The sequence below is a fragment of the Xiphophorus maculatus genome, chromosome 24 (assembly GCF_002775205.1).
Source record: "Xiphophorus maculatus strain JP 163 A chromosome 24, X_maculatus-5.0-male, whole genome shotgun sequence".
Taxonomy (NCBI): domain Eukaryota; kingdom Metazoa; phylum Chordata; class Actinopteri; order Cyprinodontiformes; family Poeciliidae; genus Xiphophorus; species Xiphophorus maculatus.
In genome coordinates, this window is record NC_036466.1 from 6,457,029 (window position 1) to 6,480,127 (window position 23,099).

At 40.5% G+C, this 23,099-nt stretch overlaps 1 protein-coding gene across 2 annotated transcripts in view; it reads right to left on the minus strand.

Annotated features, from left to right (window-relative positions):
- Positions 1–14,121: 14,121 nt before the first annotated feature.
- Positions 14,122–23,099, minus strand: part of nrp2 (neuropilin 2) — a 68,177-nt gene continuing 59,199 nt past the window's right edge. Inside the window, exons 17-18 of one of the 2 annotated variants that reach the window (XM_023329461.1) lie at positions 17,853–17,909; positions 14,122–16,884 (exon numbers count right to left, since the gene is read on the minus strand). In XM_023329461.1, the coding sequence (XP_023185229.1) occupies positions 16,577–16,884; positions 17,853–17,909 (365 nt within the window). In that variant the 3' untranslated portion in view covers positions 14,122–16,576. The other variant, XM_005807991.2, reaches the window with a different exon arrangement.

The following is a 23,099-nucleotide window of genomic DNA, read 5'->3' on the forward strand; positions in this document are numbered from 1 at the left end:
TTAAAATGGTAGGTTTTCTATGTTGTTTTTTTTTTTTTTAAAAAAAGATCTTAAAAATAATAAAGATTAAAAAAATAATTTCTTCAAGACTAAACTTATGAAATTTCCGTAAAAAAGTGAGATTTAAACTTCAGATTAAAGTAAATCAGATTCAAACTGAGGGTTAGCCACAAAAGGAAAGTGTTAAAGAAGTCGGCAGAATACAGTATTCAAGTATATTACTGAAAAGTTGAGTGGAAGGAAAAACGTTTATTTAGATGACATGGACTACAGCTGGAGTCAGAACTTCAAAAGCCATCATCACACACAAACATATTCAGGTTATAAGCCACAACGGTAACAGTGTCCTTGCGCTAAATTACTTCTGAACCAGAGACGACATCAGAAGTGGCTTACATGTGAAAAAGAAATTGGTTTTGAACCTCTGAGTTTTCCGACGTCCACTTTAACACCATTTATCCCCTGTAGTGCTGGGAGGCGAACAGTAGATGGCACTAGATGCAAAGGTTTGAAAACAGTGACACAGATGAGACCTGTGAGTACAAGCTTTTCACTAAATCTTCACATCCGTTCATGCAAATTGGAGGAGGAACTGCCTCTAGAAGTCACACCATAACACATGAGATGTTATTAACATCAGCGCATCATCTGACAGCCAAATAAAAGCCCCCGACTGACTGGCTGATGATATTGTCCAGCAGCGACAGGGTTTGTCTTTCACGTAAAGGGGTAATTTCCAGCTCAGGGATCGCACAGAAATGCATCATCCTGCAGAGATGAGAGGCTTTAAGCCGAGCTCCTCGCCATTCAAACTGTAAATTTGGGGGTTAGCAAAAAGAAAGGAAAGTGACTCAAACACCAGCTGTTGTAGCTGTGCTTTCTCTGGAGGAATAAATTATTTCTCAGAAAAAGTTAGCGTATGAAAGAAGGGGTGAAGGCAAAGCATACCCTGATGTGTGGAGTGGATAAGGGAAAAGAAATAAGAGAGCTTGTGATGTCTTGTGTGAATTTACCCGCTCTAATACACACACACACACACACACACACAAGAGGAAAGGATGCGAAAAAAAAGAGGCTAAATCTTATCATTTAGAGCCTTCACAAAGGGAATAAAGAGCTACTAATCTGCTTCATCTCCCCGGTTCTTTTGTATGAGTGGAAATGGACCTTCTGTCCACTGGCTGCTCGTCACCCTGCTCCTTTGTCCCCCCCTGTAGATGTGATGGCCTGCCCATCACAAACCTCATCTCTCTCCTTCTTTTGTAAGGAACCCCCGCATACAAGCATCAGCTGGAGCCCTATAAGTCCTTTAGGTGTATCTGTTCTACTCCCCAGAGCTGCTTTTTCCACTCGCCCGCCTCTCTTTGTTTGCCGCCTGACACATATAGGCGGTAAGAGGTGGGGACAAGATGGATGCATATGCCAATTTTATCTCTTGATTTAGTGGGAAAGGAATACTGGTGGCATTAGGAGTGCTACGTCCAATCTTATTAGCACCGAGGGCGATCAATAAAGCTTTCGATTGTGCTGAACAGAAGTCACTGGGAGACTCGGCTTTTCGAGCTTGTTTCTTATTAAAGCGCCCCGGTGAATCGCCTTTGCTGCCTTTAATATACGCCAGTCGCTCTTGATATTGTTCATGTTTAATCACTTCAAATACAGCATTTTCAGTGTCATAACCCTCAGGTCATTTTTGTCTCATGCGTTGTGTGATTCTGGCCACTCTCTTTGCAATTTCTTGAATTTCATAGTAAGCAAGAGCAAATCTACCCAAAGACTTTTACTCAAAAGCGTTCTTGAGGCACCTAAATTTACTTTTAGATAATGTCTTAAACTTGGCTATGAATAACAAATTTGACACAAAAAGTGACCCCCAATCCTGTTCTTATTGTTGAGAATTAACTTTTTCTTTTTAGTCGAGACCTAAAAAAAAATTGCAAATTGAATCCCTTTATCTTAACAAATCAGATAAAAAAAACAAACAAAAAAAAACAGTTCATATAATATTTTCTTGTAATTTTAGTTAGTTTTGTGATTTTTTTTTTGGACTCACAAATACTTTCAATTGAGGATTTTTGGTCCACTTGACAAGCGGTTTGGACAACACTGACCTCTGGTTCAACATGGTGGTGGCAGCATAAATCAGGTCAGAAATGGTGGGAAGATGAACAGAGCTAAAAACCGGAAGAAAACATATTAACCTGGACTATTCTGGAACAGTTAAAAGTAAAGCGTAATGATGCACTAGTCCACTATCATTTGAATCTCTGACGCTCGCAGACACTCTTCATCCAATCCTGAGAAGATTTGAGTTATTTTCCAAAAATGTCAAATATTCAATGTGCAGTACCCATGACTCCTGTTTCACACTTTAGACAAATGCCGAATGCTTTCTAAGAATCTAAAGGTGTATCTGTCCAGGCCTCCATGGTGAAAGACTTCCAGCTGGACCTCACTTTCCTACCGAGGTCAAGTCTGCACTGCCCAACCCTGCCAACCTACAGCGAGAGTAACTCATCCACCTTTTCTTTGCCGCAAAGAGAACAGCTCAGGGGACAAGATCTGCTGTCAATTTGCTCTTGACAAACACAAAGAGGGTCCTCTGCACTGAGATTGAACTGAAGCTGAGCTTCAGTCCAAGAGAGACAGAGAGTAGGGGGGCTAAGAATTGATTAAGAAGTAGCTGAGATAAAAAAAAAAAAAAAAGATGAGGTTGAACCTCTGTGGTATCAGCGTTTGTTGATTTGGAGATATAGATAGGCTGAAGTGGAGGAGTGTAGTTAGAGAACCTCAGAACCAGACTTCAAACAAAGTGTAAGTTTGTTTCTACTTTCATATTTAACTGTTTATGTGATCATCTCCGCACACAATAAAAAAGTTTTAGGGCACACTAACATTATGTGAGAATGCAGCATCCTGGGACTAATGTTATGCAGATTAATTAAATTGCTTATTGTATATCTCATGCACTCAGACTGCGAGACAGGCATGCACTGCTGCACAAGGCTCTGAGGTGAACCGCTGAATTCATATGAGCTCAAAAAGCAAAAACAGAGTTTTTGCTTCCGGCTTTTATCCAAAAGAATCAGGGATGATTTTGTGTTTTCTTAGGCTATCTTTGTCTGATATCGAAATTAGTTGGAATATCTGAAACATTTAAGTACAGAATAAATATGTAGATATGTAAGAATAAATATGTATGTAATAAATATGCAACTGCACAAGATGATCATTTATCGTTTGATGCAAAAGCACGAGGTTTTTAAATAAAGAAAAGCAAAGACAAAAACCCATGATGTAAAACTCCTTCCTGTTGCAGGCAGAAGATCGTGGATTTTGGGGTCGGCACCAGCACCGATGAAGTCTTTGATGAATGAGAGCAGCTCTTCATGGCCTCCGACGGCCTGCTGCAAATGTCATAAGGTGGATGCAGTTGACCTCCAAGCACTTTCATTCAACTTGTGCCAAATCCAGAACCCTGGAGAGAGAGAAAGTCTGAGTGAGTGAGTGAGGGAGGGAGGGAGGGAGGGAGGAAGTAAGAAATTCAGAAGAAGTGATGTGACCACGGCTGCTTCTGGACATCAGGAGTCTGCTGATGAAACGGAAAATCAGCAACTGCAGTATCAGGGAGTTGGAAACACGCTGTGTTGTGTCCTACTTTGAAGGGTTTGTTTTAGGCTGGCTGATGACTGACTGAAATCTAGCAAAAACGAGGCACAAGCTAGCGTTTTAGAAAATATAAGAGAGATTTCAGATTTAGCTCCAACTAATGTTTAAATTGTGAACTGGAGGGAAAATGATACATGATTTTTGAAAGTTTTTCCTAATATAAAGTAAAAGACAAAAAAAAGCACAGGATGCTTATATGTGAATATTTCGTTCATCTTTACAATATACTTTTGCAAGGTACTGCGAGTTGTTATAATGCAATCACTTTTGGCATGAATGCTGGCTGCAACGTGGTTCTCTGAAAGCTGCATACCTTTTAATGTTTTAATGTCTTTAGATAAGAATAGGATAAGATTCAAAAATGAAAGTCAATGCTATGTTGCATGACAATGTTTCTCAGATTCATTCCCACTAACAGTGGAATCTCTGCAGATTGAAATACGCACATTCGGCACTTTATTAGATAGGCAGACTTCACTGGTTGTGGGCTTCACCGTAGCTAACCTTTAGAATCACCTAAATTTGTTATGTTCTTGGTTGTTTTGAGTTATTTTTGAGTTTTTATTATTCTGAGTTCCTTGGTCTCTTTCTTTGATTAGAAAAGAAAAAGACAGAAGATCGGTCTTGCTTACGTTTTACTTTAGTTCAGTCCTTCTTACTGTTTCTAGTTATATTACCGAGTTTATCCATGTTTATTAGCTCCAGTTAATCTCTAGTGTTAGATCCATTTCCTAGTTTCTTGTGTACTCTCTCTCGCCCCCTGTGCTATTTTTTGTCGCTCTCCCCTTTCTGCATTTGCGTTCAACATCAACCAACCTTCATCATGAGATAATTATTGACATGAGAGCATTACGCCACTGCTGCAAAATTGTCAATCCAAATAAATTAAATTCAAATCAGTTCAACTCAGAAATACTTTATGTATCCCAACGGGAAAATAAATGTTGTCGTATCTCAGATCAGTCAAGTATCTTCAAAACTCTTTGTGGATGGTGATACTTTGGGCATGAAGGATCTTCAGTAGCAGTCAGTCTTGCAGTGAATCAGAAGAGGCCTCTGACTGAAGACTGCTGTATGCTAACAGCTCAATATCCAGGCAACAGAGGCTACATTTCACATTAACATGTCCGAGAACATCAGGTTTTGGCAAGGATTGCAAATCCACCTCATTTGCTGTTGCCACTCATTTTTTAAATCCCCGACTTAGTTATTATTTGAAGTTTTGAGATGCTAATCCACTGTTTCCTGTTGTAAAAACAATGCCTTGCTGCCTGGTTACGCATCACAACAACTAACCTAAAGTGAAGAAGAAAGGGCTGCACAGCATCCAAAAATAGAAGGAATAATTGCCCAGAAAAGCAATGCCTCAACCAAAGAAATTATGAACAAGAGTCTATAAAAGACTTGTGCAACAGACCTACTGCAACCATATCAACCACTCATTCCACAAAATCCAAAAGGTTCTCTATTGGACTAAAATCTGCTGACGTTTGAGGATGCACACTTAATACATGCATTTCAGTGTCATTTATCCCTAACACGTCTAAATAATGCAGAATAAAGTGAGGAGTATTTAATGAACTTGAAGTGCCTTTATGATTCCCCACTCGAGGAGGATTAGGAAGGAGGGAGGCACCTTCCCGCATGAGTAGCTCTGCAGCCGGGCTGACTTCCACATGGCTCTTCGGGGACGCTGCCAGGGAGCAGAATGTCACTTTTCAACGAGCATCTCTTTCCTTTGGGCTGGGTGGTGATGGATAACGCTTTCCTGCATTAGCGAGAGAAGGGGGCCATTCATCACTGCGACGTGAACGTGCCGGTTATGGTGGCACGTTCATTGCATCTGCATGCTCTGATTGCATGCAGGTAGCGTCGCACTCCTGCGGGCTGTAGGAGTGGAAAGGGGAGGATGATGGCGGGTGGAGGGGAAAGTTACAAGACAGACAGAGCATCTGGAGAGAAGAGCTCTCACTGGTGTCAAGCTGAGGGAGGATATTTATTTGGTTGGGGGTCGTGGGAATACTGGAAGTATTTCTTGCGGTTTCATTCAAAGCATATTGGAACTGACAGTATAAGTTTCAAAAACAAGCAGCAGCTGTTTTGGAATCATTCTTACTCTCTTAATTCTTTCAGAATGCCTCACATACAATATATCTACGTTTTGGAAGAGTTCATGCATGCTACATACTGCATATATTTTAACATTTTTTGACGTTATTGAAGACAGGAGGACTTTAATTGTAATCTTAATACGCATTGCTGAGCTTTATGATGTTGTGGAAGCCATATTTTATTGAGATCTTGTTAATTATCGGAAAACAGGTCAAGTGGATGCAATTTTTAAATGAAGTTTATAACCTTTGTTAAATTAAGAGAACAGTTTGCGTTTTTTTTTTTTTTTAACTATACTTTTAGGTTGGATCAGGTTTTGAAGAAATTTCTTAACGAGAGTTGCCAAATTCTGGTTCATTAGCCACGTGCACATTTCCTTACAAATGAATTATTGTAGTCCTTAATCTTTAATTTTTTTGGGATGCTTTGTTTCAAACTATTCCAGGACAGTTTTATTTAATGACTACAGAACCTGTACTGAGGATGGGCTTTTTTAGTATTTTATATTTAAAAAAACTCAGGAAGTAAAAAGGCTACAGAAGAGGATTAGGGCCACTAGAAACAAACAAACAAAAAAGAATCTAACTTTTTCTCAGAATTAACTCAAGCTTGAAAGCCACGCTGCTTTTATTCGGCTTGTATGTGACTTTTTGAATTCTGAGAAATTTAGTTTCAGAAGCTTGCGTTTTATTTATTAATTTATTTATTTGTTTGGACTTTTGAGAAACGTTTTCAGATTTGAAGACGTTTTCCACCAGACCAGCCGCCCGTGGCTGATAAGTATTTATAATCCATTCGCCATCTTAAACCTGTTTTCGGTGTTTAGATGACCCGTGAAATACTGAAGATGCAAATCTGGGTAACAGAGGACATTTTGGAGGCCATTTCATCCATGACATTATTTAAACACCAGCGGTGAGTTTGGCATTATTTTAATATGTACTTTTTATGTGTAAATTGTGTATTAACTAACATGAATGTTGGCGAGTCCTCAGCCCCGTCACAGCCACACAATAACATTTTATTGATAGCTAATACAGCACATTTGGTTTAATTCTGACACAATTCCACTATAGTGTCTTTTAATATTTCAGTATTAAATGATTAACAAGGTCAAACTTGTGATCACTTCAGCACAATTTGAAATCAGTTTTTGTGAGGACATGTATAGCATTCAGCATAAAAAGGAAACTGAAGTAAAAATGGTTTAATAACTCGGATAATTTGAATTAATGGATGTATTAAACTTTTAATCTGTCTGTATAAATTGGATTGACATTTTGTAAAGTGTCTTCAGACAAAACATGTTGTGAAATGCTGCTTTATATTTAAACTGAATATAATTAAGTATAAACAGGGAGGCTGTGACACTCAGCTCACTTGAACCGGACCCATTCTAACATATCATTATACTTTGACATAACCGTTCTGTCGGCGCTCCGGCTTTAAGCTTAAGATTGTTATCCTGGTAGGAGGTGAAGCTTCTCTTAGGTGGCTTTCAAAAATGTTTACAAATAAAAATCTGAAATCATAACTAGTACTTTTACTTAAGTATTTGTTGGAATAAAAGTAGTTTTTGAGGGAGAAATTTCCAAACACACCCATTCACACATCTTAGTTCTTGTTTTTCCCCTCCTAACTCGTTCAGAGAGGAGGGCAGGTGGTGGATGCTCCCCTGGCAATGCTCTCTGGAGGTTATTACTGTTACAAATAATCCCATGATGACGCCATGTTAACATTGTGTCAAAGACAAAGACAGGATATTGATTTGATATTTGCAGCAGCCTTTGTAGGTGGATTTGATTGTTAGGTTGTTGTTCTATCCACTGCATATATGGAAAGCCTGGTCATTGTAGGAAGGGTTTGTTTACAACTTGCTTATGCTCTCCTGTGATGTGTTTACTTTTACTCCATGCTTGTGTCCCAGTGGCCTGATGCTGTTATGCCTCAGAGGACCCAAACCGTAGTTTCAGAGGCACCGATAAGCAAATCTAGCAGGGCCCCCCACTTTTCCGTGCTGCATGAAGGATTGCTCCAATTGTCGTATTTTCATCTTTTAGTGCCTTTTCTCTATATCCCTGCATAAATATTTCGGCGCGAGAGCTCTAATGCCGGTGGGGGTGCTGCAGTTTCAAGCCTTTCGCTACTGAGAGATTTAAAGTGTGATATAAAAATTCAGGTGAAAAACAATGCAAGGCAGAGAGGAATGTGGGGCGATAAATCTCCAAAACGCCTACTGCAAATGTCCCATGAATCTGCCGCCAGGGCGAGAGCGTCTGTGTGAGTGTGCTGGGCTGATATGGAGGGGAAAAAAAAAAAGAGAGAGAGAGGAAGGGATTGCTAAGTTGGCTGTTTGACTGATATTTAGCTGGAGCTCAACGCGGATGAATGAGGCTGAAAATCCTCTTTTCCTCCTGGGTGCAGTTACTCTGAGCACTGTGATACGGAGCTACCTCAGAGAGAAGGATGCTCTTGTAGCATTATTTCTGCCTCCTATAAGGAATAAAATATAACCGTCCTCAGAAGATTGGAGTTATACACAGAGCTGAGGTGCATTAACCAAACAGAGAGCTCTCTGCTGAGGCTTCCCATGGACACAGGCCTCTCTGGCACTAATCTCCCCCTTGCCCCATCACTTTCCTCACAGCTCACACTTCTTATGATCCAATCATGAAACCACCGGGAGAGCAAAAACAAGAAAGAGCCAGTGAGTGACAGCTGCAGTCTCATCTCAAAATACGAGTCAGTTTTTTGCATTAAGAAAAAGGAAAAAAGATGTTGCCATCTTAGAAAAAAAAGCTCTTTATCTACCACCACCTGACAACCTGACCATTGGGCTTAATGCAGTTTTTCTTAAAATTTATTTTAAGATTAAGATATTTTGACCATTTTGACGAATTGTCATATAAAATACTTTGCTAAAAAAGCTAATAACTGCCTATTTTAATAGTTCAAACACCTAATATGCTTTCATACATATAGTGGAAACCTATAACAAGCGTATATCTACTGTTTTCCTTATTTCTGCTCTTGGGGATGGAGCAAAATAGCAACAAGGAAAATGAATGACACTCCTGGATTGGTTGCTTTGCAAACTCCAGCGAATAGTGTGTCAAGTTGCCTTACACCTAGCTACATTTACTTTATAACATTTTAGATATACTCTGCAAAAAAAAAAAAAAATTCCACCCATAGGTGAATTTTTGTTAATAGTTTTGAGTCATGCCCTCCAGATAATTCTCCAGCCCATTCTTGCATTAATAACTCCTTTGGCTTTTAGTATTTACAGTATTAGCCATAAAGTTAATAGTTCGTACTTACCGTAATGCTAACACTTATTCAAAGTGCTATTAAATACAGCAGAGGACTACCAGTTTTAAGAATCAGGGGTATACACCTGCAGACTGAAGAGTTGCAGTATGTGGGTTTATGCTTAAATCTGACTACATGCAAAATCCAAGCTCCTTTTATCCTTCGGGTATGATGCCGAAAAAAAAGAGACAATTGCCCAAGATACAATACTATATTCCTCAAAAGCATCGTTTTAAATACTCAAGGTGTATTATTTTATTCAGCTTTTTCTGTCTTTGCTGACATGCTACAGTGTCCAAGTTCAAAGTAGGACTGCTGCAGCTGCTTATTCAAAGCCACTTGGTAAACACACGTTACTTGTGGAGTTAATTAGTTGCAGATGAGCAGATTTATGAGCTGAGCCAGGGAGACTCTGGAGGTTCTGTCTTTTTTGAAGCAGAGAATCGTCAATTATTTGGGAACAGATGGCTTCAAAGTGCAATTTTTGATTTTTGCCTCAGCGGACTAGATAAAAAAGCTCGGATTTAAAGAGTTATGAGGGGCCGTTTTGAATTTAAAACTTAAACTGGGGTAACATTTTGCATTGTAGACATTAAGCCAATGTTATTTCTATCTTGTTTCCTTTTAAGCAGTCAGCTTCTTACTGAATTTGTCCCAGACACATTCTTAAGCACGTCATCCTCTTGTCATTGTTGGTTGATCACAACTTTTCACTAAATACAAGTTTATTTTTTATTCTATTATTGACACGCTTGTTCAAATAATAACAGGCTTTACAAGTCAGCCCAGCTGAAATGATCTGACAGCTTCGGAGAGAAGAATTGTCTGAGGTGCCAGCGTTGAGCAGACTATTACAGAGGCTATAAGATGTTTTGGCAAAGAACGCTCAGACCCTGACAACTTGTCAGGCGTGATTGCTCCACTAACAGCTTTCCTTTACTTTTGACTGACAGGTACATTTTTAGCTGCTCTTCCTCTCAGGTTCAAGACTTTAGTGATTGAGATTTCAGAGACCTTGTTTTATCTTTGTTGAGAATGGGATTGTGTTAAAAGTTTCTGTTGTCTGCAGTTGCTTTATAATAAAAGCAGAAATACAAAGACCACATATTTACTCTCGGAAAATAGTTCTACCAATCGAAAGGACATATATACCGTAATTTTTACCTCTACTCTTTAAGTTGGGTTTTGACCTTCTATCTTTGTCGAAAGAAAGAAATGACTAGTAGTATTATTGCTTAAATAGAAACTGTCTCCCATCTTGAAGTAGGCAAAAGGAGTCATTGGCATCTATCAGTCTACAAAGGGTTACAAAGCAATTTCCGAAGAATTTTAATTGCGTGGCACAAGGAAACAAACAGGAAATATATATAAAATTTACCAACGATGGTACTTACCAAACCCTGGTTTTTGTGTACTGTCATATCCCTAGTAAACACACAACAGAAACATCAGTGGAGAGTGTTAGTTTTTATAATTTTGTCAATTTGTAGATGTCAGTAGATGGAGAACATATAAAAAGTAAAAACCACAGTAAAATGCATTTTCTTACCTGAGCAACTTTATGCTAACAAACAACACCCAAAGTCTAGGCATTCAGTTGTTGTGAAGCCAAAATTCAAATAGTTTCATAATACTGGAGCAAAAGTAAGAATGATGACTCAATCATTTTTGTGGTTGCCTTCAAGTACCAACACGTTAATCAACAAAACAATCTATTCTTTTGTAAATGGATCTTTTTTTGTCAAGAATGTGTTTTATTGCTGTAAACTACAAAGCAGATTTCAAAAAAGCCCTTTTGATTTGCAGTACTATGGAAAAAAGAGATTTCCAGACCATGGAAATAGAACAACAAATCAGTTTTCTCATTTGGTAAGCAATTTAACATGATAAACCTAAATGTAATAGATCTATTATGTCAAGATCTATGATAACTGCGACAGTTTCCCAAACTCAACCGTCATTGCTCCAGACAGATGGTTTGTGCCGACTGTGCAAGGCCTCCTGCTGTGCCTGATAACAAGGTTCCTGGTCTATATAGGGCAACTGTGATTGTAAACACAGCAGCCTGAAGTGGTGTGAACAGGTGGCCTGCCTCATAGGGCCACTGGTCATGTTGTGTGTCTACAATAAAAGTTCAGTTATGAGGAAATGCCCGAGTGCTTTAATAGCTTGAGACAGAAAGGCTGGCTCAGATGTGCTGATAGAGAAAATGTCAGTGCTGAGAATCTTCTGGGAAATCAAATGCAGTGACTGAACTCATCAGAGGTACAGTCTTTGGTTACAAGCCATTAAAAATGCTGTAGGTTAGACTTTACAGTTATATGTTCATTTCTTCTGTCCTGCTTCACAATGACATCACTTTTGGCCTACTTGTAGCTCTGGCTTTAAATCACTTCCTCCACGTATTTGTTTTTGGACACAGTATCCTCTGGAGGGTAGCAGATGATATTTTCCAAGAGAAAGGAGAGAAATGGTTTGCTAAATGCCAAGATTCAGCCCTTTGTTGTCATTAGGTCGGCAATTATTGGCAGGCATGCTGCCACAGAGGCCCTGTTGAACCACCATCTTTTCCCGTCTTCCTAACGTCCCCCAGCCCTCTCCACATTGACCCATATAGGTACTTTGAATCACTGGCAAGCCAAGGATATCTGGGCCCCCTTCCCAGGAAGACCTTAGAGAGGTGGGTTTGTGGTGGTCGTGCATGCATGATCTAAAAATGTAAAAATATAAGCATGCCGTCAGCCCCCGTACATACATGTGTACAAAATCGGGCTCCTGGCTTGTGACAGTACTTTGGATGCAGATTAAAGTATCCTAGACTTTGAGTCTCCAGGTGGTTCTCTTCTAGCAGACTCAGCAATGATTTAAGGTGAGGAGGGGTAGAGGATTTTGTTATTTATACAGGGTTCCTACACAGTCTGGAAGAATATGGAAATGTCTGGGATTCGTTTGAAATGTTTTCCAAGTTTGGAGAAATAAGGAAAAAATGTAGCGGATGTTTTAACAATCTCCATCTTATATGTCCATCCATCCATTCAGCCACCAATCAATCATGTGTCTGTTTTTTCATCCATCCTCCTGTTTTATCAATTCTTTGGTTTAGGCAAGCTCCATCGAAATGTGTCGAAACTTTTTATAATGTATGAGGCAGTCTTTGGCATGCTTAATATGTTAATGTTATCCAGGTCTAAACCTGAAGTGAAGGGCAAACCTTAAAACTGATGTCCTTTACTTTGTAGTAGCAAAGTCAAAGGCCTTTGTAGTGAAAAAAACCCCTGAAACACAACATGATAAAGTTAGTAGACCAAACAAAGTTTCCTCCAAGAACTGTGTTGACTGGCGTTCTTCCTGTATGCCCTCTCTTGGAGTCTGATATATATTCCCCAGATTAATTAGCTGTGTTTCAGTCACTTCATGTAGCGCGACCCTCAGCAATCTTGCCTATCAACTTACAGGGCGCCAGAGTTTTCTTCTCTTTGATGATCGCCTTGGCTTCAGAGTCAAAAAAGCCTTCTCTGATCTGACAACTAAAGGAAAGGGCCCCTGTAGTGCGCCATTGCAGACTGATAAAAGCTCTGAAAAACAACATTTGGGTAACACACACATCAACAGGGACGAAAGAAAAAAATTAGGATTAATTTGGTTGTGAAAACAAGAGGCAGTATGGAACAATGACAATCTGGCTCCTTTGGTAATTTTCTGTCGGCATCTATTCCTATGATGTGGTGGTGACTGTTCTGCCGGGATCAATCAAACCTGTGAGCAGATGGCATCGTATTCCTCCAGCAGACCGAGGGTTGTAAGAGATTTTTTTATTCCGGAGATGGTAATTGGCCTGCTATTCCATGGACCAGGAGTGTGCTAACAACCACTGCCATCACCGCTGCGCTGCGGCAACACCTCATGTTCTGATCTGAATGACTCATAATGTGCTACAGGCTCCATTTAGTTTTAACGCCAACTTGTGTTTAACATGGCTTCTACTAACAGGCAATAATGATAGTGTGGAAAAGCAGCGACAAAATAGTCCTCTACACAGGGCTTTGTGAAAGTATTCATACAATGTTTTTCTATGTTGTCAAATTACGGTAGAGGCAAAATTATGGTTTTCATGTTTTGTTGTTGACATGCCATGGCAAAAAGAGCAAACAATCAGAGAGGCAGCCAAGAGGCCGAGGACAACTGGAGGAGTTGCATAGATCACTATTATTTGTCCAATTAATAAATGTTTTACCTATAGAAGAGTGGCCTGAAGTAAGTAGCACATTATTAATTGGCTTATTACAAAAGTAAGATTATCCTGACAAAAATGGTTCTTCATCATGAATACAATGCAAACCCCAAAAAGTGACAGTACGGCTTGGATCGCTGCTTTTATTGCGTACTGTTCTGATGCGTCATTTTTCTTCCACTTTACAATTACTGCACTACCAATATTTCAAGAAATACACTGACGTTTAACAAAGTAATGTGAGAAAATGTGAGGGTATAAATTCTTTTTTAGAAGTAACGTGAACGTATCTTCAAAATGTTGTATTTCTATTAAGCACAAATATCCGGTCCCGTACACATTTAGTAAGGCAGTCACAGTGGACTAACAGTAAACAAAAACACATAGTCTGCACTTCATTTGCAAACAAGGCTTGTATTTAGGTGTGGAAAGCTTATGTGGATAAATGGAACCGTGTGTGGGAGACCCAGCAAGCTGTATAAAAGGGAAACAGTGTAATTGCTTGCGTACTGTAAGAGTGTGTGTCTCTGAGACGGCGGGCACTTCAAAGCTTTGATGTTGGCGCTCCTAAATGAGGGCCACCAGAGGTCCCGACTAATGGGACATCATGGGGAGATTAGAGGCCAAATGGAACAGGCAGGCAGGCAACACGCTCCTATGTATGTGCATGTTGCCCAGAAAAGCAGCGAGTTCCTGTGTGTAACCCTTTTGTAATTAAAAGTGAAAGATTAGCTGAAAGTCTCGGCTGGTAATTAGAAAGGAAGAACCTATTATATACAGTATTGGTCAGTGCTTTCTGTAGTATGGTATAAATCCTTTATTAAATAATCATAACAATAATTATAATAACAATCATAAAAAGAGCATTTCTGTACAAAGACCCCTTTAAAATAACAACAACAGCAGTCCTAGTAGTGCGAAAAAACGGGGCGGGGGAATCCTGTCCTCTCAAGTTTTTTTTTTTCCTCTTAGCCCTCCCAGGCAGAAGAGGGCGCTGTGACTGTCACTGTCAGTGTCAAATGAGTATATTTTATACCGGCTCCAAAGGCAAGCTGGATCCCCGAGGCTCCAAGGCACTTTGAAGAGAGTCAGTGGGGTCCATTAATGTGGGCCTCCGAGGACGAAAGATGCCGAGAGTGAGGGTGAATGAGATGGGTGCGCTTCTACAGTGAATCCATTGAATTTCATTTCTAAGCTGGAGTGGGTGTTTAAAACAGGCATGTGTGTGTCCAAACATTACGGGTTGATTGTGTACTCAATGTTCTGTATATACAACAGTACATTCAGTTGAAACCAGATATATACACACATTGTAAAAATATGCACAACCTTTTTTCATTGTTGTCTGACTAACTTTTACCATATACGGTTATTAAATCCAGAAGTGAAGGAACTGGTGCACTTCACAAAATAGATTGTATTAAAGTTAAAGAAAATTACGTGGAAATTTTTACAGATTGGCCTTGAAGCTAAGCATAGTGTCAAGTTAGTTACAAAGTGGATTAAGGACAACAAAATAAATGTTTTGGAGTGTCGTAGTCCCATAGAAAATTGTGGGCAGAGCTGAAAAGCTGTGTGGAATCGAGACATACTACATACCTGACAGTTTCACCAGTTCTGTCTTGAGCAATAGGCCAAAATTTCAGCAAACTATTGAGGAAAGCTTGCGGTGTGAACCAATTCACACAGTTTAAAAATGTTTTTTTCTCATTATTCTGGCATTTAGCCATTGAAAATTATTTTTGGTAACTGACTTATGACAGTGACTGTTTAGTTGGATTTATTGTTGGGCGATGGAGAAAAAGGTTATGCAGTGTATGTAGATATCTACATTCAACTGCACAAGTGAAGTGTCTGTGTATTCATGTGCTCAGGAATGAATGCTGAGATCGTTCTTGTTCGTCCTCTTTCTTACTCATGGCTTACAAGTCTCTGACTGGTTCAAAACCATGTCATAAAACAAATGCATAAAAAAGCAATGACAAAAAAAGCTTGCCTTGGTACGCAGTGATAAAAAAGAAAAGATTCCCAAAGTAGGCCACCATTAGTCAATAAATTGAGGTGGATGCTTGTGTGTGTTGGAGGAAAGATGGAATAGGTCCTTTAAATCATGGCTTTTGAGGTCCACGTGTAAAAATGTCTCAATGTTGCCTCGACAATCCTTCCCCCCCCCCCAGCATTTCCACACACAATGCTTTGCTTTTAAGGCTTGTTGTGCATCTGGGTACACAGTCGCTCTGTTGATCGGATATGTCTATGGTTTGTTTCTGATCCCATTTGTTCTTTTTGTGTTTTGAAAGCACAGAGCGAGCAATAGCTCCTGGGAGGGAGAAGCATGGGGAATTCGAGTGCTCTATCAGTCACAGTCTTGTTTGTTCTTTCGTTTGATTCACTTCCTTCAGGGTTTCGGTCTCTGCCCCAACCAGCAATCCATAGGTTGCACCGTCCAAATCTCCTTGACCTTTTCTGATTTGCCGCCAATGTAAACACGACCTTCTCTTCGACAGGAATCAGTAACAACTAAATCTAACAATAACACCTTTCCATCAGTAAAAGAATGTTTCCCTCCCTACCTCTACATACACCCATACACACGCACACATACACGCATACATATATATCTATATATACTTTCTTCACCTCTTTTTTCCCCAACTTATCTTTAACCACAGGACTGGCAACTGGCCCGAAAGAAAACATTAAACAAAAATAAAGTGATTGAGTAGAAACTCAACTAAAAATACCACAGAGGGAAAGAAATTAACGGGCCAACTGAGTGTGTAGCAGGAACTAAAGAGTCAAGGGGCCTTACAAAGGAGCTAAGTACTAGGCCACTGTGTTCACAGGTGATCAAAAAATACTCTTTTCTAAACTTATTCCTATCCTACCACCTTTCCAACACAATGTATCCAAATCTGTCTGTAGTTTACAGTATCCAGTTGCAAAACTAGACATATCTATGATGCATTTAGAAGCAGTTCTCTTTTTGTGACCCAGGATTCAGCAATTGATATGTGTTGATATTCAGTGTTTGAGGCCTGTCATCCCTGCAGTGAAGCAGTCGATGGAGGTAACACTGGTCTCAGTCGTTGATGCATTTGCAGAAACAACTGCCAATACTGGACGGTGATTTGTTTTCCAAACAAGTTCTCACTGAGACCTCCACCACTGAGGAACACTAAAGTTGGCAAAGATGAAGAAAATAGAGAGAGATTTTCACAAAATGCCTGTATCTTTTCCTCATCACTTCTCTCATGCTTCAGTGCAGCAGCGCTGCTGGTTGAGTTTGACTTTGTGCTTGAGGCCATCGTACAATTCGAAGTTGTAGTTCTCCAGAGTGGTGGAGGATCGTGACGAGAGTCCACTGTAGGAGCACGTGCAGTACAGGAGGAGGCCGGCGCAGACTGCCCCGAGCAAGACGCCCAGGGAGCTCATGACGATGATTGTGACCAGGATGGGGTCCAATGTGTATAACCACGAGTTGTCTTTTTCTGAGGTGTGTGTCACTGGAGGATCAGACGATGGGGACGTGGGCACGTTCCACTCTGGGATATGCAAACCTAAGACAGGTAGAGGAGAGTAGATGAGAAAAATAAGGTATTTGCAAAAGTAAAATGCCAGTAGACAACTCATGCACTCAGCAGACGTTTTAGTAGGTGCACCTGCTCAACTTCAAACCAGCCAGTCCCTTTGGTAGGCATGGTGAAGACACCTTGCTGAAGTTTGAACTGTGCCACAGAATGGGACAGAAAGTGACTTTCAATATGACACGGTCATTGGTGCCTGAGAAGCTGGTCTGAGTTTTTATGACGCAGTTTACAGGTTTGAAAAACAGAACAGGCAGAGTATGTAACGGTTGAGTGGACAAAAAAACCCTTCTGATGTCAAAGAAGAATGGATAGAGTGATGTTAAAAGATAGAAAGACAACACTAACTTAGATAAGCACCTGTTACAACCAAGGTACATAGCAGGTCAGCTAAAGACCAGAAATTGAAGATACTGTATGCACACGTGTCCACTCAGACTTCAGAACATGGCTGGTCCGCTGAATTTCAAATTCAGCAGTAACATCCAGATAGTAGGGTTAGAAAGTGGTGTAATCAACACAGGCTTGAATCATACTTTGGGCCCATTAGTACCAGTTGTACATCATGTAACTGCCACAGTTTGCCTCATTATTATTGCTGACCGTGTCAATCCCCTGTAGGACCACACTGTACCCATCTGCTGAAGGCTATTTCCAGCAGGATGATGTCAGAAAGCTAAAATCAAAACCCAACTTGGATTCTTGAACAGGACAATGAGTAATTAATTCAACGTACTAACAGACACTAGATATTCATCCATGCAGTGGAACGGGAGACTTGCATCCTCGATGTGCAGCCAAAATATCAGCAGGAACTTTGTGATGCTATATAAAAATTAAAGGTGTTCCTGAGGCACAAGGGAGTCCAAGCTCGTATTAACAAAGTGTACCTAATAAAGCCATGGATGAGTGTATTTTGGTATGTGAATGATGTGCCTTACCACTGCCAAAAGGGTCTCTGCCCATGGAAAGTCTCCCATCTCCAATGTGTCTGGTACCTGTCAAAGAAAAGCATGGGATCTTTAGCAGCAAATCAATTTACACCAACTTTTCACACTCATCCAAAAGAAATCCTATAAAACTTGATGCCAAAGAATAAAAGCTGATCTTGTGTTTAAATGTTACATATGTGTCAGATAGCTTTATTCTTGTGCAATGACACAGTGTTTTTTGTTTTCTTGATTGGCACAAAAACTCTGAATATGATGAAACATGGCAGTAAGAGTAAAAGCCGAACCCATCAAAATGTATTTAAAACAAAAAACTAGGGCACTGAAGTTCACAAAGAAGTTACAAAATGTTTCACATCACCCAAAGCCAGCTGTTTTTCTACTTGGAACAGCACTCCAGACCTATTGTACTGTATAATTACCCTCCAAATATTCCCGGTCATGTGTCAAACAAATAAACACTAGCAGGATACATCGGAACATGTACCTAAATAAATCTAAGGAGAGTGTTCATTGCCATACTAATATTAGCAATACATTAGTGCTTTGCTCAACTGTTGTGCTCTTCCGGTTAGTTTGCCCCTTTACCGATTCATACACTCATTTTATCTGCACATGTTTATGCTCAGACCTAGTCTACTGCAAGTTGAGTATATTGTTGAATTTTTCTAAATACTTCATACTACACCATATTTCTTTTTACTGCGGAGTTGATCTCAGAGTTTTTGACTCCACTTCCAAATACTAAGGTACAGTAGACCCTGGTATTTCCATGAAAGCTGAAATTTGCAAGACCCACTGTAAAAACGCATATAACTGCCTGTTTTAATAGCTCAAATACTAAATATACCTTATAAATCAATAGGCACAGTGGGAGTCATGTTGGCACTGCCACTGTAGCTGATAGCTACGGTCTTCTTTATTTCTGTTCTTGGGGAGACTGGCTGCTTTGCAAACACCAGTTAATAGAAAAAGCTTCAAATAGATCAATTAGCAAATACTGAACTACAAATAGATGGGAGTTCACTGTTCTATAGAAAATTAAAATCATTGGTTCTCAAAGTAGGTTTCAAAGGTTCCTAAGGTGGGCGTGACTGATAATAAACCTCCCTTTTTGGACATGAAATGACTTAATATGAAATGACAAAGAAGCAAAATGACTGGCCACTACTTTTACTGTAAAATATAGAGACGTATAAAGTGAATCACTGAACGGTTTCAAACATGGCTTTTGTGTCTTTAGCTCCATTTCATTCCAATACCTATGCTAACAAGAATAAACAATCAAAAGTGGAAATTAGCTATTTGTGCCATAATACCTAAGATAGGTATATTTACAAGATCAGTACCCTTGTGAATATACCAAATAAATTCACCTACACATCATATTTTTTTGTGCCAGTATAAGAAAATAAAACAGACAAATGAGTGCTTTTAAAATAGAAAAATATGACTTTATTTATAGAGAAAGTTCATTAAGATACATTCCTGTCAAACACACAGTCATCACATTTGATAAAGATTGTATAAGACTGCTCATTCTGTGCCAGGACAAGTCAAAACACAATATCAATGTTGAAATCATTGCTGTCAAGGTTAAGAGCAGTGCATTTGACAATTAAAGAAAGAAAAAAATTGGCAACGTTTACAATCAACAAAGTAGTGCTTATGCCTGCCGTACTCGTTGACATGGCAGGTGGCCTGAACTTAGACCTGATGCCAATGTCTGAATTAGAACATGAGTAAACTACTAATAGAAGCAGCACTTTGGTTGAGTTTTAACTTTGTTTCTTTGTGTCTGTCTGTGTTTGCTGCTCTTGGCGAGTGTTCAGGAGTGGGAGTAGCTGCTTGGCAAGGGATACGACTAGATCTAGAGGTCTTTGATGGCCGATGGCATTATTAACACGGTTGCCAGGACAACGGAGGTTGGCAACGAACCGAGCGACGGAGGCGCAGCAGATGGGAGGAAAAAGTGCTTACCGCAGCCTTAATAAATGTTATCCATCCATTAACTAATTACTGCTATTAGAAGCTTGGTGGGTAATGGTGTTGGGATAGATTGAGTAAGGTGTCCAGTCCTTCTCTACTCAAGTTGATTTAAAAGCACAAAGTGAGAGTGTGCCAAAAACAGTTTTCCTCTACAGCGGAGGAATAAAAAGTGCACCTTTGTAGTTTTGTCAACAGACTGAGGTGTATTCTGCTGAGGTGTGGGTAGAAGGTGATGGGTTTTTGCAGTTTTGACAGACCCAGAGTGCAGTACCCCATTAAGCTGCAGAGCAAACGCTTCAATTTCATTCAAACCATCTGAGCGTAGGTCAAAGCCTATCAGCTCTGGAGCAACTGATGGGAGGAAAATTGGTGCCAGTCGGGCACATTTTTTGCAAAATTGCTAATAAACAATATTTTTTTTATTATTGTTGTGTTAAGCCAGTGGCATCCAAAGCCGGAGTCCATAAATGTAAATGTATGGGAAGCCCTCTGCAGAACTTAATGACATTTGAATTAGCTGTTTCAATTTGAAAACATATAGGACTGTTAACTACCAGGAGAAAGTGCATCTGCAGTCTTTGATAGCGTCTTATGGCACAAAAGAAATCAAGCATAATAGCTGGGTCAAGGGTTCCTACATGTCTTTCATGTCAAAATTCAGGACTTTTCCCATCTGAGTTTTAAGTTATTTTTAATGTTTGACTAAAAAAACTGAACTATAAATTTATGACGGACATTTCTACAAAGGTCAAATTTAAACGTGGGACGGATGGATGAATTGATAAAACAACATGACTGAGAATAAAGTCTGGAAACGCGTATTGTGTGTAGAAACCCTGTAAATCTGTCCACTGGAAGTCATAATATCCAGAAACTTTCTTTCAAGGATACGCTTATACACTGCAAAACAGCCTCCAGCTGGTCCTGTGGCATTGTGGGATTTGTAGGAGCATAAATCAAGTAAGAAGTGGTGATGGCCGACAGCTGTGTCTATTTACAATCCCCCTTAAAACAACAAGCACATAGTCGCACTGAAAAACATGACAAGGCTCGGCCTGGCGCAGGCTTTCATCTGGGCAGCTCATGATGAGGGGGGTGAGAGTGGTGAGGGGGGAAACAACCGGAGTGGGTGGTAAGGAGCACGAGTGGGAGTGGAACAACGTGCTTTAATACACCAGAGAGTCAGAATGAAAACACTAAACACTGAGGACGGCTGCATCCATCACCGACTGATGCCTTTATCAGGAGAGGATGAGCCGCTCAATCAAACAAGCTGGTTATCTCCGTTTTGCGATGCAGGGATTTAAGTATGATGGATTTGCATTCTTTTTGGTTTTAAATGTGCACATGCTGTGTTTGAAAGATCAATGGAAACATATTTTCTTCCTTTCCATCCGGTGCTGCATCGCCCTCCACGTTGGCGTGAGTTGCATTGCAGCTATCCTGCGTTGTTAATACAGAGACCCCATGAGCAGTATTTTCTTCTGGCTTGCCAGATCATTTCCACAGCTACAGCACAGAAAATGTGTCTCAGCCTAACAGTTTTCTCCCCTTTTTGTGTCTCTTGGGTCTTGTTTTAGCCTTGCCGTTTGGCAGCTCTGGCTGGCTCGACCTCTCGCCTGCCCCCCTCCCATCTACCCACAGGCACACATGTCTTTGTCTGAGTCCATGCTGGGGTCGTTCCAGGCGGACTGTCAGGGTTACGAGGGAGCCAGACGCTGCTAAATGGTCCGAATCAAGCTGTTCAGGAAAAATAACTTCGTCCCTCTCATCGGGGGCAGCGTGGTGTGATAATGTCAAGAGCAAACTCCTTTATGAAACAAAGGTGCAGAGTGTTTCTTTGCAAATTTTCACTTAGTGTCACCATCACCATGGTAGCGTAGTAGCTGTAAACAGGAGTGGATCTGTCGGTCTTTGCAGCACTTCCACGGACATCACAAGTTGGCATCAAGATGGCTAACCGGTGCAATAAGCTAAGTGTTTCTGTTTTTAGCAGAGGGTGCGGTGTCGGTCCCGGCTGTCCAGCCTTACTGTCAGAACTGGCTCCACCCCTGGGGTGGCCATACTGGTGGACCAGTTAGAGTACTGGAAGCACTGTGAGGAGCTGTGATAGGCCACGGAGAGCTGGTTCTTCTTGGTGGCCAGGTGTTGTCGGCAGCAACAGAGGGCTCTGACCAAGATGGCTACCGCCAGGAAAAGCAGGGCGCCTCCGGCGGCCATAATGTAATACCAGTGGATGGGCAAGGGAGGCACAGGAACGCCTCCCCCTGGTGGAGAAATACAGAGTGATTGGCCAATGGGAAAAGAGAGGAGTGGCATTTTTTTGTTTATTTTCTGCATTTAATTTGCTGCTTTATGTTCTTTTTTCTTCATCTCTTAGCTCACAAACAGCAGGCGTGCATCTCATTTGAGCATGCACAAGCATGCCAGTTGCAAAGGATAAAACAAATCCTCAATGCCATAAATAATAAAAAAAGAAATTAAAACATTGAAAGCATTTACTTCTGTCATGGAGCTGGGGTTGCAGTTTGAGGACAACTTTTCACACCAAGATCATCAAGAGATTTAGGTTGACACCAGTCCAATAGCTGATTCAGGCAGATGCAATGCAGGCAAGTCTTTTTGAAGCCACAGTGATTTTACTTGGTGTGAACTGAAGCCACAACTATTAGTTATACAAGCAATCACACACATTGAATTAAGGAGCTTCCTCTTCCTGTTTCACACTGGCACGAGATGCCACATAAAGCCTTTGGAGCCATGCAGGAATCAGTGGGACGACCAATTATTTAGCTGGCTCATGTTGGTTGATTTGTCCCAAGTTCGTAAATTATCCTGTTCTCTTGTCTCGGCTTCTTCACATTCATCAGCCATCCTGGCTGGTCCTCTCCTCCTCAAAGCCAAGGACTGTCTCCTTAGAGACCATCTCCACAGATCCTCTCTGCTTCTTCCCCTGGCGCCAACCTCTCCTTCCTTAAATTCTTGGTAAGAACAAACTAACCGTCTTCCAAGATGCTTGTATGCTCCTTTAAAGTACAGCTGAAATAAAACCCAGATGAGATTTGGGGAATATGAATAAATTAGCACCCACATGAACTGTGTGAAATCTCACACCGAACTAGGGACGGGGGAAGCAGAGCTCAATACTTCCAGATTTTTGGACCGTGTCACATAATTACAGAGAGGGAAATGGTGCGTGATCCTGCTACTTCACACCGCACACACTCATCAGACGTAACAGAGTGGAGG